The 18,129-nt window shown below is 49.8% G+C and overlaps 1 protein-coding gene and 1 long non-coding RNA gene across 5 annotated transcripts in view; one reads left to right on the top strand and one right to left on the bottom strand.

Annotated features, from left to right (window-relative positions):
• Window positions 1-4,762: 4,762 nt before the first annotated feature.
• On the bottom strand, window positions 4,763-6,782 carry LOC128793501 (uncharacterized). The gene is made up of 3 exons (XR_008432821.1): window positions 6,563-6,782; window positions 6,307-6,399; window positions 4,763-4,945 (listed from the first exon to the last, which is right to left on the bottom strand). It is a non-coding gene; the product is annotated as an uncharacterized LOC128793501 (long non-coding RNA).
• A 22-nt stretch (window positions 6,783-6,804) lies between these two features.
• Window positions 6,805-18,129, top strand: part of PLEKHG4 (pleckstrin homology and RhoGEF domain containing G4) — an 86,967-nt gene continuing 75,642 nt past the window's right edge. For 2 of the 4 annotated variants that reach the window (XM_053952729.1, XM_053952730.1), the window contains exon 1: window positions 6,806-7,069. In XM_053952729.1, the coding sequence (XP_053808704.1) occupies window positions 7,067-7,069 (3 nt within the window). In that variant the 5' untranslated portion in view covers window positions 6,806-7,066. Of the gene's footprint in view, window positions 7,070-18,129 lie in introns of all 4 variants that reach the window. The other 2 variants (XM_053952728.1, XM_053952731.1) reach the window with 2 other exon arrangements.

The raw sequence follows: 18,129 nt of genomic DNA on the forward strand, positions 1-18,129 counted from the left end.
CCAGGAGGGAAGGTAAACAAATGACTCTTCTGTGTCATTAAATACCTGGGATCTGGAGAGAGATGGGTTGCTTTTAGGCTGCTCTTCAGAAAAAGCTGACCTATTCTTCTGTTCCTAGACTGTGGGGAGTTTTGAAACAGCAGTCCTGAAGCCACAGCTGGATTTCTAAGCCAAGAGCACTTTGTTCTCAGGAAATGCAGGCACTGCCTAAACTCTTGGGAGACAGACAAGTAGCTCCTCTTAAACCATTTAAGCTCTCTTGACTCCACATTCACAGAGGTTTGTCCCTGCCTGGCTCTGTGTCCTACAGGCTCTTGTGGGGGGTTGGGATATTTTCTCCAGTATGGTCACATCCTGCCAACCAGTGCACTCGCCTAGTACTCAAAGCACCAGAATGCTGAGACCCAGCACCCAAGAGGGGAGTCCAGTGCAATGGGGAAACACCCTCAGGGTGTGGGTGCACTGGGATGGTGTCTGATTGTGCAGGAGGCCAAGTTTCCATCCAAGCCCTGCTCCTACCTGTGTTGGCTGTGTTCATGGCTTCAAATTCTGGAGACTGTTGTAGCAGCATTAACCCAAGAGTGGTGTGTAGCACGGCCACTTCATAAGGCCTAGGTGCACCTCTGTGCGTCCCCTCCCTGGCCCAAAGTTAAAGGAGCCCAAAGCTGCTCAGATTGAGATGGGTGTCTTGGATGAGTGCAGAAGCAGAACTTTGTCCTGTGGACTCTGGCAATGACTGATGCCAGCTGAGCCAAAACCCTGGGCACTTGGGGATGCCCGGAGCTAGTCTAACCAACAAGTACTCTGCATGTATTAAGTCCAGCTGGCTTGTCTGGGAAGACACTATGTGTCATCAAGGTGTGCCTTCATATCTAGGCAGAGACTGTAAGGCTGGTATTGCCCTGCTTGCACTGCTTCTCTCTGAGACTGCACAATGTGAGCTTGGACTTAGAATCATAGAATGGTTTGGTTTGTAAGGGAGCTCAAGGTTCAAACCCCCTGCCACAGGCAGGAATGCCACTCACTAGAGGAGGTTGCTCAAAGCCCTGTCCAACTGTGCCTTGAATACTTCCAGGGATGGGACATCCACAGCTTTTCTGGGCAACCTGAGCCAGTGCCTCACTGTCCTTTGAGTAAAGAATTTCTTCCTAACACCTAATCTAAATCTCTCCTTTTTTAGCTTAAAACCACTCCCCCTTGTCCTATCACTCTCTGCCTACATAAAAACTTATTTCTTTTTTTTTTATAAGCTTCCTTTAAGTACTGGAAGGGGCTCTAAGATAGCTCCAAAGCCTTCTCTGCTGCAGGCTGAAGAGTTCTCTCTCAGACTGTCCACATAGAAGAGGTGCTCCAGCCGTAGGATCATCTTTATGGCCTCCTCTGGACCTGTTCTGACAGGTCCATGTCATTCCTGTGCTGAGGACCCCAGACCTGGATGCAGTGCTCCAAGGCAGGTCTCATGAGGGCAGAGGGGGAGAATCACCGCTCTCAATATGTGCTGCAGCCAGCCTGATGTGTGAATTTAAAAAACCATTTTATTCCTCTCCCTTCTTTCCCTTGTGGCACACATGGGTATTTGAGCCCCCCTAAGTGGGACCTTCCTGATTTCTGTCCCTACAAAATACCTCCTGTAAGACTTCCTGGTGGTTAACTGCAGGCCACAGTTGCACGTGGCACTGAACAACATCTTAAATTGTAGCTGGAGACCTGGTAATTGAGTTGCTTCTGTTCCTTCAGATGGTGAGCGTGACCAGCTGTTGTTATGTAGTCTCTCCTTCAGTCCTTCTGGGAAATCACACTGTGATTATATTTCTGGCTTAAGAAATTTTTCCCTAATCAGAGTGGGCCTCACAAAGAGGTTGCCACTTAGTGGTAATTACTTGCTTTAGAAGCTGAATGTCTCCTGAGGATTGCAAATAGCAGATTATCAAATTAATTAGTTAAACCAAGATGTGCTTTTGTGAAGCCAAGACCTGCTTTACTTGTGATCTGAAATAAAGGTTTAAATGTTATTAAACTGCATACAAGCTGTTCTTGTCTCCCTAATGGGGGGAGAGAGCTAGTTCTTTCCTGAAGTGTAGTTGGTACAAAGGGCTGCTTGCTCCTCTACTTACTGCATCCCTTGTTGCCTTTCTTTCACAAACCCTGTTTTGAGCAACATCTATCCCTGGTTTTAGGGTTTGTTCTGAGTGGGGTCTAATGCTGCTTCTTGGTGGCTTCCTCTGTTTTTGTGGGCTGCCAAGTTGAAGGGGTATAGGGTTGGAGCTGGACTTCAATGATCCTTGTGGATCCCTTCCAAGTTAGGATATTCTATGAGGGTTCATTTTGGATAGCTTGATGGGATGGTAACATACCTTTCCTTTCAGCATACAGCTTAATCCACAGGATATCTGCATTGCCATGTCTGTGGATATGGGAGCTGGTGGAGAACCCCAGTCTGGTGATGAGATGCCTGGAAGTAGATTCAGAGACATCCACTTATCAATGGGTTAGCAGGAGCCATTTACCCTGGGGCAGTGCTCTACCACAGCCCATTCCCAGGATCTTCATTCCCTCAGCAGTCTGTGTGGCCACAGGAGGTTCCCTGTGCTGAGGACTGCACCAGTGATCACTCTAAGCTAACATGGAGCTCATGGAGGTATTTTCCTAAGAGCTGTTGGCCACAGTAATGTAATCATCCTGCTAACATCCATATTGCACAACTTCCCCTAGGTCAGGAGATGTCCTTATCTGGCATCTAAAACATCTGTCTTGTGTTGTTTCCAGCACAGCTGAATTCTATTCATAAAAGAATTGAGCATTTCCTGATTTGCACAACCGAAAATAAGCAGAACTCTGCTAAGTGTTGACCCAAAGGCAGAGGTCCTTTCCCTGCCTCCTGCCTCTGTCTGTGCTCTCTCCCAGCTCTAGGTTGTGGTACTGCTTTAGGCACTTGAGAAATACTGCAACTCCAGAAACCAGATCCAGGAAAGAAGAAAGGAATAGAGAGGAAAGAGATGAGAGTCTGAAATTAGAACCTCAGAAATTTTCAGAACAGTTATACTGATCCCTCTTCTATCTCCTTTTCTTTCAACTCTGGGGAGGCCCCACAGCCTTCAAAGGTTCCCATCCTTCCTAATGTCAGCCTTTTGCTGTAATTCACCTCTAGGACAAGCTGTGCTTAGCAATGGTCAGCTGCTGCTGAAGGTGGGTTGCAAAGCAGACCCTTGGAGTAAAATTGCCCCTCATTCCATGCAAAGGACCTGGGTCTGCTGGATGGGAAGCTGGGGCACTCAGATCTCTGCCAGCATGGATGACAGCAGCCTTTTGCAGTGACTTCAGCAATTAAAGCAACCCTGAGGAACGCGCAGGCCTTGTGCGAGAGCGAGGAGCTGCTCCTGCAGGGAGACAGAGTGAGACTGTGCTGGGAACAAGCATGGCATTGTTGTCAGCCTTAGTCAAGAGGGGCTTTTTAACACCCACTGAAGTGCTGGCTACAGCTGTCTCCCATGTGCTTGTGTGGGAAATGGATCTACAATGCAGAAGAGGGAAAGGCTACTTTGCAATTAAAAAAAAAAAAAAAAAAAAAAAAAGGAAACTATATTAGGAACCAGCCATGAGTTCCAGCAATGTTCCCCTTAGCACCGTGCCATGGCAGAGGAAGTCACATCACTGCCTCTGACTGGGCTGGAGGTGAGCTGAACTCAAGTTCTTCAGCCTAGAAATCCATGGGGGAAGGTGCTCCTGAGCTTTAAGTGCAGTGTAGGAAAAGGAGGAGGTGTGAGACTGGGCTCTAAGCTGCTCTTGTGTTTGGCAGCCTCTATAAATGGTGCTGCCAACTTCCCTGCATCCTTCTGAGTGGTGTTGACTTGAGAGCTTGTGGAGAGCTTTCTTTTGTCATGGGAAATGGGGTAGGAACAAGGCTCTGAGTACCTCTATTGTGCCTTCCTTCTCTGTTTATGGGGATGCTGCAAGGTCCTCTACCACTTTTCTCTTTCTATGAGAAAAGTATCACTTTTTCTGGCCATCAGAGAGCTGAAATTAGGTGACTTGACAGTACCTTAGCAGGTAACAGAACTAAAGGAGATGACAACCTTGTGCTCCCAGGCCCGTGCAAGCCACCTGAAGAAGACAGGAAAGCCAAAAGCTGCTCACCCTGGATGTCCTGCCAAAGGTCTGAGTGTAGGAGACCTGACCAGTTCAGTAACAGCATGGGAGCAGGTTCTCTGCTCCATCCCCTTCCTCCCCATGGGCTGTGGGGATGTCCCAGCCCTACTTGGCTCTGCTTTGCCCTTTGTGCTGCCTGGGGAGCACTTGTCTCTGTTTCAAAGCTGAGCTAGCTCCTGGCTTGTGCAGTAGCCCCCCTGAAGGAGCAGAAGCTTTGGCCTGCAGCTGGAATAGCCCCGAAGTGCCCAGGCTTGTTACCCAGGCTGCTGATTACCAGACTTTTTTGAGACTCTAGATCTCTATTTGGAGACTGGTTCCTCTGCAGAACCCAGGATAATTGCAGTGACCTGTTTGCTGGATAAAAATAGTTGTGTGCAAGGCTGGTGCAGTCACACATGGTATAATTTTTGAGGTTGTCCTGTGCAGAACAATGAAGAGCATCTGATCCTTGTGGGTCCCTCCCAGCTCAGGATTTCTCTATGATTCCGCAATTTGGGTTAGCCCTGGGCAGCCATGGCCTTTGGAAAGGAAACATACATGTAATGATGCAGTTGTAGAAACAATACATAAAACTGTTTCTACAGTTTTCCATAAAACATCTGGGTGTGAGGGGCATGTTGGATCTCTTCTAGCTCCTTTTATTCTGTGATGGGGATATGCCTCCAGCAAAAATAGCCTGGTACTTCTGATAGCACAGGGCTTGTCACGGCCAGTCACGTGTGTGCTGCAGAGACATCGCTCCTGGTGCGCCCTCCTCTCTGGGAGTGGGCCAGTCCCTAGGGAGACTCCCAGCAAGCACCTGCAGGAAGATATTGCAAAGGTTAGCCAAATGTAGCCATGCTCTTTGCGTGGGAGATGTGCTGGAGGTATAGATGAAGGACAAAGCTACACTGCAAATGTAGCCTTGTACAGACCCTGAAAGCTGTGGTCAGAGGCTCCGCTGGGGAGGTATACCAGGCTCCTCATCCTCCTGATATGAATATGAAGGGGAAAGAGGCTCTCTTGCATGCACAGACAGGATCTCCGATCTGAAATTAGTTGTTGCAGATGACAACAACTAGGTTGTGCCTGTGCTGGGTTGTTAATACTTGAGGTGGCAGGGATGCTTTCCTTCACCCAGTTTGGCATTAGCAACTGCTGTCACCTGACATGGACACTGCCTACAGATGGAGTGCTGCTGTGGGGAGAAGGTGACAGGCTGTTCCAGGCCATGGGGGAGCCTCTGAAAGCATGGGCTTTTTGAGAGCCAAGTGCTGAACAGTGAGGTAGCTGCTCAGCTCTGGTCACTGTCAGTGTCACAGCCCCTTTTAGCAGGACATCTCTTTGGATTAAGGAAATGTAGCAGCACACCAAGCAGCTGGTGGATTGAATGGTTGGCTTTGGGGCTGCTCAAACTCCTGGTTGCTGGTTGGGTCTGGAAACATGTGATGAGGCCATCATATGCAAAGGGGTTTTAGGGCAAACTGTTGTCAGTCCTCCCTGGGAGAGGAGTATCTGAAGGTGGTCTTGAGCTGGACTAGCTGGCATGGCCTCTGCTGCTGGCCCTGTGGAGCAGGGTTTGGGAAGGCTGTGGGACTCTGCCCCTTGAGCCAAGGCAACAGAGGTATTGGCAGCAGTTGCTCAGTCTTCAGCAGACAAGTAGCCTGTGCTGTTCTGCTTGTCCATGCAGGAGAAGGAGATGTCTTCCCTTCTGGTGTAGGCTCTCACATCCTGCCTGAGTCACCCTGTCTCTTGGGAATGGATTAGTTCGTGTGACCTCTCCCCATAAGTGGGGACAATCAAGTTCCACCACTGTGAACTCCTTGATGGAGGGGTCAGTCCCAACCGAGGCTGCTGAGACCATGCACTGCTCAGGCTGGGGAGGCACTTTCTGGTCCCAGGCCCTGCATCTCGTGCCCAGGTTTTGCCTGTGTGTCACTTCCCGCCCTGCTTCCCGTTACACAAAGCCTTTGTGTGTCAGCAGATCCTGGGATGCCCCGCGGCACCTGCCTCTCTCCACTCTCTCTGCCTCTGTGGCTCTGCCCTTTCCCGTTGTCACTTCTGGAGGCTGCTGCCTGCCTGTTTGATGACCTTCCCCACTGCTCGGGCAGTATTTTGGCCCCTGGCCATCTTAAACAATTAATGGAGGGGTGGAGAAACTTGCCGTGTTAAATTACTTACTCCTTTGGGAGGGGGTGAGGTCTACATCTCTTGCCTGATCCCAATGCAGTTTGTTGCTGTTGCCTGAAGCGGTCACTGCTCTCTGTTTTCCTCCTAGAAGTTAGAAAAACAGTATTTCAGAAAACTCTCCCTGTATTTCTCGGCATTTTACTTAACCTGCGGCGGCGCCTCACGATCTCGTGGAGTGGAGAAACTTCCCTGGACTTAGAGAAAAACAAGCCGGGAGGAGGCAAGGGGGGAGGATTTTGCTGGAAACCTCTTTGGGAAGCTGGAGACCTTCTCGGGATGCCTGTCTTATTCTCTAGCAGCTATTCAGATCTTCCCGGGCGAAGGCAGCTCCCTGCCACGACGCGTCTGCATTAAGCCGGTCTGTGCGGCGGGCCAGGCGCTCTGAGGGACGCGGAGAGCCGCGATGCCGTAAGGAGCAGCCCGGGAGTGCTTCTGGCTCTGCCCGTGTCCGTAAGGTCTCCGCAGGGCTGGGGGATGCGGCACCTTGCTCTCGCTATGCCCCTCTGCCGTCTAACGCTGGAGTTGGCTGTCAGAGAAACCTTCGAGGTCCCCTGCTCAGCCCCGGTAGTGTCATGAGTTAGATTAGTTGGAGCTGTGCTGGGGGCGGTGAGGGCTTGGATTACAGTCCAGAACTCAAAGTGCTTCGGTGGTTCACGTCGGAGGAGAGAGGAGACGCCCCGTCGCACACATGGAGGAAAAAGAGAAAAAACGCTGTCTTTGGAAGTGAGGGGGAATAAAGGAGGCCGGGAACATGGTAAGGAAATCTCTGCGAGGGGCTCTTGCCCTGGGCACGAGCAGGGCTGTGCGGGACGAAGCTGCTCTCGGGGCAGCCTGCCTGGAGCCAGCGCACGGCGCTAATGCCGGGAGTGGGAACAGCTCTTTTGGCATTTCCCGTTACTCGAGTGGCACACTGTACTCTTGGTGCCAGTCCTGGGCGGTGGCTGCAGGGACACAGACTTCTTGTTGGCACTGACCCCTGCGAGGTGCCTATTGGACTACAGAGCTGGAGCGAGAAGCTGGGATGGGTCAGTTCGGGCAGAGCCTTGTCTTTTGTGCTGCCTGGATGCTGAGCTTTCCTCCTGCCCTTACTCTGCCAATCCTGCTCTGTGGCTCTGGGCATTGCCCTCTTGCAGAGCCTTTTCTCCTGCCCAGGGTGGGCATCCAGAGAACCCCTGGAGCTGGGCAGGGATGTTCCTTTTCAGTGTCAAGTTCTGCACGTGGGGATCTTTGTTTGGAGAGAGGAAAGGATGGTGAGCCCAGTGGGCAGCAGAGCACCCAGACTCCTTGGGAGTGGCTGCAGGGCTGTCCCCTGCCCAGCCACACTGGCACTGGCACACTGGCACAAACAGAGGTGCCCAGCTCTGGGCTGTCAGTAGCTGTCAGGGCTGTCAGTAGCTGGAGGGATCGCTGGCCCTGTGGTAACATCCCACTGAGAATCAGTCTAGCTTCTGATGGTTTGATCCTAGGCTTAGGCTGAGATCCATGTGCCCAGCAACCCCAAATCTCCTGGAGGTGTCCTGCTATGTTATGGGCTGCTTCTCCACAGCAGAGGGAACAAAATCCATGAGGAGGACAAGCAGCTTGCATTGCTGCTGTGCCTGGCAGTGACTTGCCCTTTAAAAGTTCAGTTTCTGAGCCTGCAGAAATTTGGCTTTGAGGGCTGAGTTGAATTCTGACTTCTGCAAGTTGAGTTAAGTTTATAGACCCATATATTTTCCCTTTACCACCCTCCAGCTCCTTTGCAGAGAATCCTGTGGTGCTCTTTGCCCTCACATGCCTGTCAGAGCTGTGGTGTGCTCTCCCCTGCTATTCTTCTGTGGAGGCATGTCATTTCTACTTCTCCATCCCAATCAGAAGACCTCTTTCCCTCACCCCATGCCTAGTGTGTTCCTGGCAATTTTTGGTCTATACAGGTTATATTACGAAGTTGAAATCAAAGGAGAGCACTGCTTGGGGTTGTGCAGGGTTGGGGTCATCCCTTGCAGTCTCATGAGCTGCATTTTGCCATATGGGCTGGAGCAGTGCTTGTGAAATTCTGCCATTGGAGGTCAAAGGCAGAGACTGGCTGCTACTACTCTGCTCCTTCAAGTTGGAGGTGTCTTTCTGATGATTCCCAAGTGCTTTGGCCCCCCTCCTTGATGTTGTTTTAATGTGTGATGCAAAAGCTGTCTGAAGCAGGGGCCTTTGTGTGGAGCAGTGCCATGTCTGGATGGTTGGGCATTCAAGGACTGTGTATCACTGCTGAGGAGGGATTGTGTGCCTCTCAGGGGCTGAGTGCACTGGAAGGAATAGGAACCAGAGGCCAAGCTGCACCAGACCCAGCAATGAGTGCTGGCCACATTGTGGACACCTCTGGTCCATGGCAGGTATCTGTTCTCAATGTTGTGGTAGACCAATCTACATTTTGGGAGGTGCATTCCTGTGAGCAACCAAGTTGTGACTGTAGCTCTAAGCTGTTCTGATTAACTTGAGTTTTTTGTGTCCTGGTAAATCAAACAAACCCTGCAGGCAAAATATCTGGATTTCAGTGAATGTGTGTCAGTCTGCTGGCCTGTAGGAGACTTTCCATGGCCTCCAGCAGCCTGCAGGACTCTTGGAGACTTGGCTCCTGATGGAGGTCTGTCAAGGCACCACTGCTGGCTGCCCTGCTCTATGAGGCAAGTGATTTATTTTCATGGGGTTTCAGTGTTAGAGCTGATGTGTGTGTACGGGTACATAATGTTGTAGCGGCTGGGAGATGCCCAAAGCACCAAATGGGTGAGACAGTTTGGGCCAAAGTAGCCCACTTCCACTAGAAGTGACTTCTGGAGCTGTGGAAACCCCATGGTGAGAGCAGTGCAGGAATCTGGCTGGGCTCTGTCTACCTTGCTCACCCATCATGGCTTTTGTGACTTGGGATCTATCTTCATTCCCTGGTATTCCCATGATTCACCATTCCTGGTGCTTCCTGCAGAGCAGTTCTGGTGGCACCTCTATGCTGGTAATAGAGAGGATGGATTTCAACAGGAAATAGGGTCTTTCTTCCTCCAGTTATGTCTTCTCCCAGGGTGGGAAGGAAATGAGTCTGGGAATCACAAAGACCTTTAAGCATTGGGGATCTTCTTTCTTTATTTCTGTGCCAAAACCATGAGCAACATGTTGGAACACAGACAAAGTCCAGAGACATAATCCTGAGCACATGGAAGCAGTTTGAAAGCACCTCCTCTGGGGTAACAAGGTTGACAACTTGCATTTTGCCCAGCTTCTTTTCAAAAGGTCTGGGTAGGTGAACATGCCGTTCATTGTAACAATAAAAATAATGGCTGAATGCAAGTGACAGGCCAGCTGCATCCAGGTATCTTCTTGTAGAAATTGCCAAATGTATTCTAGCACCACATGGGAATGGAAGACAGTAGATGCTTACAGTGAGACAATGCAGGTATCCAAGGAGGACCCCAAGCTGAGTGCCAGCACTTATTTTCTGAAAACCAGCATCCTGTAGCATAGCCCCTTCTGGTAGTGCTGCTGGCCACCTGCCCCCATGGGCAGTTGGCTCTGAAGGCATACCTTGCTATAGCAGAAGAGATCATAACATGACAGCTTTGTCAGCATCTCGTGGCTGGTCACTTCAGACAAGAAAACCAGCATGTCTGCCTCCAAATTCTAGAGCACAGTGCTCAGCTCAGAGAGCCTCATTTTCTAATTGCATCTCCAATGTAACCCTGTCTGCAACCAATCTATGTAAAATTTGAACCATCCTACAGGCTGTGCACAACCTTAACCAGAGCATTGGTGCTGAGTGTGGGTGGAAGTCACATCACAGGGGCTACAGCCTCCTTCAGCACTGAAGTGTTGAAAAAATCTCTGTTGAAACAATCAAGGTGTCCTAAAGAAACTATAAACTGAACCCACCCGTAGGCATTTGTATTCATAGCACTTTTTGTTCCTGTTCTTGGCTGTTTAGACATGATGGAACCCCCTGTTCTAGTCCTGCAGAGCTCAGTGTCACCAAGGTCTGAAAAAGTGAGTAGTAGCACTGGGACCAGATGTGTTGCTGACTGAAGAGCAGTAAAAAGCAAGGAGAGCTTGCCAGGGTAAAGCTGCCCACTTCTGGCCATGGGATGCTCTATGTTTTTTGCACCACTCATAGTACCTGGTTTGCAGCTCAGAGAAGTGAGTAGACATGCCCTTGTTGATTCTGAAGGCTTGGCCATGCTTATACCTCTCTGCCACACCAGGTGTCTCATCCCTGTTGGCTGGCTTAATCTTTCATTAAAATATTAACAAAAAATGGGGCCTTTCTTGTGGTAAGTGCTGGTTTCATATGTATCCTATTTTTTGCATCACTGGACACCAAGCTGAAACTTCCAAGATCAAAGCAGCACAGAATGAATCTGAAAATCTTTCTGTCTGCTCAGATTTGCCATCCTGCCATCAGCCTGGGAAGCCCAGGATGAACCCTTGCTTCAGCTGATGCAACCAGCCATTGATTTGAATGGAATCAAATGGCTCAGCTGAAGAGACTTGCATATGCTCCTCCTGGACACTGGTGGATGTGGTAAGGGGGAGTCTTTATGGGGCCTTATGGTCCCCTGCAATGGCACACACTGCTGTGGCTGGAGAGTGGTTTGCATGCTGCAGAGAAGGAAAGCTGCTGGAGTTCTGATGACCTTAGCTAGGTGTCCACCTTGAGCTTTGCAGCTTGTGTTAGGTGCGGCAGATGCTTCCTGAGCAGGTTCCTTCAGGAGGATACCTTCCCTGAGGCTGCTTGTCAAATCTCAGTGCCTCCCAACAAAACCCCAGCATTGCTGAGCCTCCAACATGGTTAAAGGATGTGGGTTATTTGCTGTCTGTTGTCATCTTGCTGAATACATTTACCTTTTGAACAAGGTCCCTCTCATATGCTCAGAAGGCTGGTATGCAGGCCCGTTAATGGATCAAGGGGAAAAATGCCTGTGGATGTATTCTCCTTTGTGTTTGGGCTTATAACCACCCACGTTTTGGCATACATCCCTTCTGTGCACAAAGATCTTTTAGAAATTGCTAGTTAAATCTCCACCCTCCTTTGATATGTATGGAAATAATGGGACACGTGAGACTGTTTTCTGTTTGGAAAAAAAAAATCTATAAAGGGAGTAGCTTTAAAAGCCTGTGTTCACCCTTTTCTAACTTGGGAGTTTAATGAAAGAAATGCCCTGAATTTATGACTGATTTACTTATCTTTCTGGGAGGCATGCATTTAGTGCTGTATCCAAATATAGGGGAAGTGTTTTCATCTGAATCTGTCCCAGGTTTGCTGCTTAGGGGCAGGAGGAGGACTTGAGCTCAGAGAGTCTTGGAACAAATCTTGGTCCCTCTGATAAGAAACACTTCTCCCTTCTTCAGCACAGACTGATGCTTCTTGGAGTGGCCCATGGCTGAGCTGGCATAACCATGCACATCTCTGAGCTGCCTGCTCTGTCCTTCTGGCTCATCCTTCCTCACAGCCTCTTCCTAAGAGGCATCTGATGACTGCTGCCAGGTGCTTTCTCCTATCAGTGGTGTGCAGGGATGTGCTCCTCCAAGGAAGGTCCTTCTACACTTACTGTGTTCTCATGTGCTGAGCCATCCCCTCCTGGAATTGCATCTCTGCTTCAGAACAGTTTCTCTCCCCCTCTGACACAGCAGGACTTGTATTTCATGAGCACATGGTAACACAGTGTGTTTAAGGCCAAAAGGAACTATGGCTCATCTCTTATGGGATATTGGGACTGTAGAGTGTTACCTAGCTTCCATATGGAGTCTGGGAGCTCTTTAACTAAAAGAGGATATTTTTTATGTGGCATCCACCCTCAGTTATGGAGGTTGCAAGACATGGAGAATCCACCAGTCCCCATGGGAGTCTGTCCAGCAGCTCATGCACCTTGCAAAGGGAAGGGGTGAGATCTGAACGTGAGCCCAGAATGTGTGCAACACTGGCACAGAACTAATACTCTAAGTACTGACCACATGAAGATCGATTTTGGCACTCATCAGCTGGCCTGATGAAGGATTATCGTTTTCTTTTTGAGCACAGGCGGCTGCCCATCTGTTGTAAGATGCCCCCACATGGGTGTCTGAACACAAGGGGTTGGCTATGGCCTAATGCCTCTGACTAAAAGGTGTTAAAATGAGCTGACCTGTTTGGTGAAGAATTTACTTAGGGTATTTTATAGCTGGCTGGTATAAAGAAATCTTTCATCTGCCTGGAGTGCCTTGTTAGTTAGTACCCATTAGGCAGAAATAAGAAGGGGCACAACAAATGCTGCTGCTTGGGTTGGTTTGCCAGATGGATGCCAATGCCTGAAGTTGAGAGCAGAGCAAATCCTATCACTAATAATGGGGCTCATGAACTGAAGCAATTTCTTTTGTTCCATAGCAGAGAAAAGGGTTTTTAGCACATTTGTAGAAAGAGCTGTGTAAAGAATGGAAGTCGGTTGCAATGTCTCAGGACTTGTATAGAAGTGGCCTGTGAAATTCTTGGCTCTGACTGTGATATCTAACAGAATTTAGCAAGCCTTGTCTGGGCCTGTTGTAGGAACATGACACTTGGAATGTGGACGTCCCTGGCTGGACTGTGGCATACGGTGCCACGGGCAGAGTGTCGGTGCCCAAGGCAGGGCAGCCTGTGCAGGCTGGCAGCAGGAGTGAAGAGGAGAGCTCCAGGCAGCTTCGAGGAGGTGGAAAGGTGCACATGGCTAACAGTGGGCAATGAAACCATGGCTGCCAGTGCTCATGCTCTTCCAGCATGAGTCTGTTGCTGGGAAGGTTGTTCTAAAAGTACCCAAAGCTTTGCAGCACACAGTACAACCTGTTTAATTAATCACATTGTTAGAGCTATGCCAGTGATATTTAAAAAAAAAAAAAAATCTGTGCTTAGACAGTTATTTCAGATTAAGGACTTAATCCCTTGATTAAACTAAACCAAAATAAGCCAGTGTCCAGCTGTAGGATGGTGTTTTATACACAGCTCTTCTCATCCACTTGCAGGCCCTTGTTTCAGTTGGAAGATGTCTGTTTAAGGACAGGGCTTTCATCTGTTCACTCAGCTGCCCTTTAAACACCTATATCATCTCCTTGATCTATTTCTGATAGAAAGTAACTGGTCCTTGAGAGCAGGGCTCATTTGTTGCTAGGGATAAAATACCTACCTCCTGCTTAGTACATTGAAAACTCGTTAGGGAGCAAGACACGTCCCTGTGAGGAAATACTTATCTTCATTTCCCAGTTCTTCCCTACTCTGACTAAAAGTCAACTTTCTTGGATTGTGCATTACCCCCACTTTGGCCTCTTTAATCTTCACCAGTTGTCAGCAGCTCTTCTGATGTGTTGGATGTTGCACAGACAAAGGAGAAAGTTACAATCTCTTCTCCAGAAAAGCTGGAGTACAAAAACCTGAAGGGTAGAGAGAAGTAAGGTGAATTAAGGGGAAGGTGCTCTATTAGACCCAAGTAAACAGGGGTCTTGGGCTGGGGAGCAGGCTCGGGTGACTGGTCCTGTTGTCATATAATAATACCTGTCTTAGGCCACCTGCAGTGTGGTGCAGAGCCAGGGATGTACCTGAACCAGGCTACCTCTGCTGCCTGCTATTCCCTGCCTTTTGCTCCAGCACAAGGACAGCTTTGGTGTAGTTGTGCACTCCAAAAGTGAAGCATGCAGGCGGTCATGCTTCACTTTCAAAGGAACCTGGGGTGTCCCCACCTTGAGTGAAAACAAACCAAGCCTGAGCTTGGAGAGATCACCCAGCTTTGGGCCTTTCCCCAGCTGCGCATGCCCAGACCTACAGCATGCGCAGAACAAGGACGTCGGAGCTGAAAAGCAAATACATCATTTTTCCCTTTGTTTAATTAAATGAGAGATCATGAGTTAATCGCTTCCAAGCGCTTGTTTTCCTGCAGTGCCTGGAATGATAATCCTGTGTGCTGCCCAGTAGGAGCTGCTTTGGCTGCCGCAGCCGCGTCAACACGGAATAGGGCTGGGAGAACAGAGGGAGGCATCTGGAAATGATTCTCTGAGCTCTGTCTGCAGAGCACCACTCCCTGCAAAGCTGTAGGAGCTGGTTTATCCACAGGCTATGGAGCAGTCCTGCCTGCCTCAGTATAGGGGAGCTGAGCCAGGCTACAGCCATGCCCTCTGCAAGGGATGCCATGGTGACATGCAGAAAGCAGCTTGCTTTTGGAGGTACAGCCCTTCAGCAAAGCTGGCCTGGGTGAGACTGCAAACACTTGCCTCCCAAGTAGAACTGGGTGCTGTACTTTTCTCCCTGAAAAGCCTAAAACAATAGCCCAAAGAGCAGGTAGAGCCGTTCCTGGTTATCTCACAGGAAGGTGGTGTAATTACAGGAGTGGGAATGCCTACCTCTATAGCTGCAACTCTTAATAATACATTATTTTATCCAGAGGAAGGCAGGGTGCTGAAGGCAGGCGCCCTCTTCTCAGCCTCCCTCTGAGCCTCAGAGTAAGCAGTAGAGGGGGGAGCTGGCACTTGCCCTGGGAAGATTTTTCTCTCTTGAACTCATTGCCGCTGTGATTAGAACAGCTCAGGAAATGGGGCTGGGAGGGTTCTCCTCTCTGCAGCAGTGGAGTGGGAAATCTCAAATTTTGTCAGAAAAACAAGCCTTCTTTTTAGCCAGAGACCTTTCTGAACACAGAAATGTCTCTTTTATTTAAGGGGAAAGCAGTCTGTCTTTCGGCTCTGTGTCAGAAAGTGGAAAGGCTTCATGGAAAGCCCAGAGGTCTGTTTTTACTGGAAATGAGGTTTCTCACGTCAGCTGAGATCTGAGCAGCCCCAGCCAAGTGGTGCAGCACAGCAGCCTTTGCTGGCGGTGGGACCAGCTAACCTGGCCCTGCTCAGCGCCTGCTGTGAGCTCCTTTTCCCCCAGTCCCAAAGCTGGCTGGGAGCCATGGGCAGGAGCTGTGTTGTGCTGCTTGGAGCTCTGCCTCTCCCCAGTTTTGCTATTATTTCTACTTTCCAGTCTGGGATGTGGGAGGGTTGGGTCATTTCTTCCCCTCATCTTTGCACACTCTGGTCTCTCCTGTCCTGCCTTTGCACTGTGTCTTGGCACCTGGGCCAGAGGGTCCTGGGTGCGTGCAGGACGTGGCCATGCCCTGGGCAGCTGGCAGAAGAAGGACAAAGCTGTGGGAGCTCTGGCAAGGTCTCCCTGCTAGGCGGGAGCCCAGACGCTCCATGACTCAGAGCTGGGTGTACCACGGGCACCACTCGCTGTGCTCACAGCCTCGCCAGGCTCTGCTCCACTGCCCAGCTATGCTCCTTGCTCTGCCAAGCCATGCAAGCTCTGGATTTAACTGGGGCACTTTGGGAGATGTAGTTTCATTCTCTGGCAGCTCAAATGAGAGTGTAGGTTTGTGAAAGCAGAGCTGTAAGTTCTTTAACTAAATTCCTGTTGCGGGATGAATCCTCAGCATGTTACAAGGGCCAGTCCAGCCTGCTGGAAAGGAGCGTTGTCTGCATAAGTCATGGGTTAGTCAAACTGTTAGTCTTGTCTCACCAAAACAATCTTTTTTAGTAGTCTGCAGACAGCATCTGGGCTGTCATCAGGGATAATCTGTGCCTCTTCATGTTAGCCTTGACCAAAATGCAGTACTTTGTAGGCAAAATGAGCAAAGTGCTTGGGTGAGTTGTAGGGAAAATGCTGCCAAGGCTTTGTTGTCCCAGTTGGGTCCAGAAGCATTGCAGGTCTCCCCTGCACTGATTTACATTGTCTTAGCCATTTGGGTTGCTATCTCTTGCTTGAACACCACAGATATTCTGATGCTGTGTGAAGTGCGTGTGTAGCTCTGGGGATGACCTCTCTGTTCCCCAGGCAGATTACGTTTTGTTCTCCAAACCTGGAGGAGGTTCTCCAGGGTTCAGACTTAATTGGTGAGCAGCAGGTCCCAAAGAGGAAGAAGTTTGATCCTGACTAAGAAAGAAATGTAGAATGACTGGAGTTCCCAGTGGCTGGAGCTCCTATATTGTTCTCCTTATGCCCACAAACGTAGGCAGAAAATTCAATCAGTGCACCTAGAAAAGCCTAAGAAACTCCTGGTTACTCCACGTGCCTCATGACAAACTCCCCTTCCAACCTGCAGTGTCTGCTTGCACCAGGAGAAGAAGTTGCATCCCCTAAGCAGGGCTGCAACAGCTGCTGTGCTCCTCTTCTGCCCAGGCACCCGTAGCTTCATTTCTGATTGACTCCTGGTTCTTGCTGCAGTTTGTGATGGAGTGGAGCTCTAAGGGCTGAGCAGCAGAACTTTGCCACAACAGTCTTTATTGTTCTATTTGTCACAGCATCCGTGGCTCCTGTGATATGCAGGGGAAAGAGAGCAGCCCACCTACCCACTGCTCAGACTGAAGCCCTCTGCTAGTTGCGAAGTCCCCCTGGGTTCTCACTGCTCCCCTGGCCTCCTGGGTGGGACCATGCTAGGTTGCTCCTGTCACAGGGCTCAGCCCATGGAGCCCAGCCCATGGAGCCCATCCCATCCCTGTGTGGTGCTTTCCTCTTCTGTCCCGGTGCTGCAGCCCCTGCACCGGCAGCTGGCTCTCAGCTGAGCAGCAGTGAAAGCCAGTTTGGCCGGACATGACCTTAACCTGGGCTTTATTTAGCGCCTTGATTTATAGAGGAGTTATTTTAAATGCATGTTTCTCTTTTGGGAGGTGTGGTGGAGTGGTGGCAGTGAGCTGGAGTTTATAGGTCCTTCCATGCTATTGACAAAGAATCATTTAAATCCCTAGACTCATTTTGCTTGCAGAAATGCTCTCTGGCTTGCTTGGAAAGTGCTTCTGTTGGTGTTTGTGCCCAGTGGCTGAAAAGGAGCACATGTCCAGGACCTTTCTTGTGAGAGGGATGTGGCAACAATGTTGGAAGTAGGGAATCTTGAAATGTGCAGTCCCAGAAGGAGGCTGTTTTTTTTCAGCAGGCTCCTGTGCCAGGCTCTGCCAGCTCTTGGGGACCACTGTGGGCTGGTTGTAGTGGGAATATGCTGGGGCAGGAGTGCCCCCTCCATGGATTCTTTTAGCTTTTGCATAGATCCTTTAGCTTGTTCCTTCTCTCCAGGTGCTGTTCACTTATCTTGGGTCACAAAAGTTTCTCCTTGTGCCTGCTGGGGGTTACATTGCCTGCTTGAGATAAGGGATGGAACCTCTGGAACAAGTTGCCCAGAAATTGTGGAGGCTCCTTCTCTGGAGATATTCAAAAGCTGTCTGGAGTAACATGCTCTAGGGGACCCTGCAGGGGTCTAGGGGGTTCCTAGTATGGTCTAGGGCACTCTGGAGCAGTGAAGTTGGGCTAGACGACCTCCAGTAGTCCCTGCATTACTCATTCTAGGATTCTATGATGTAGGTGAGATGGGCTCTAGACTTCAGCTTTATCAGCCTCAGGACCACAGGGCACTATTCTTTTCTCTGGTTTGTATGAGTTCCCTGTGCCTGCAAACCACATCTCCTGCATGTCCATGGCAGCCAGCCCTGCTGCCAGGCTGGATGTGTAAGGCTGCCCATCTGTGCTCTGGCATTCCACAGCAGGACCATGAGGCCTCTTGTAGTCCTGGCTAAGGTGCTTTCCTCCAGCCCCACTGCAGTCTGAGAAGTTAATTAGTGCAAATAAGCAGCCCCATCCCTAGGATTGTGAGCTGGGTTAATGAGTCCCTTACTGAAGGAGAATCTGTTGCTGTTGGAGGCTCCAAGCTCTGCCATGTTCTACCCTCTGTATTTTCAAGGTGGCTTCTGAGGCACTGCCATGTTTCACCCTCCTTCCAGGCAGGAGCTATCCCTGGGTGACCATCCTGGGTGGAAGCACTGAAGAGCAGCGTCACCTCA

The sequence above is a fragment of the Vidua chalybeata genome, chromosome 11, assembly GCF_026979565.1.
Source record: "Vidua chalybeata isolate OUT-0048 chromosome 11, bVidCha1 merged haplotype, whole genome shotgun sequence".
In the NCBI taxonomy this organism is placed as follows: Eukaryota; Metazoa; Chordata; class Aves; order Passeriformes; family Viduidae; genus Vidua; species Vidua chalybeata.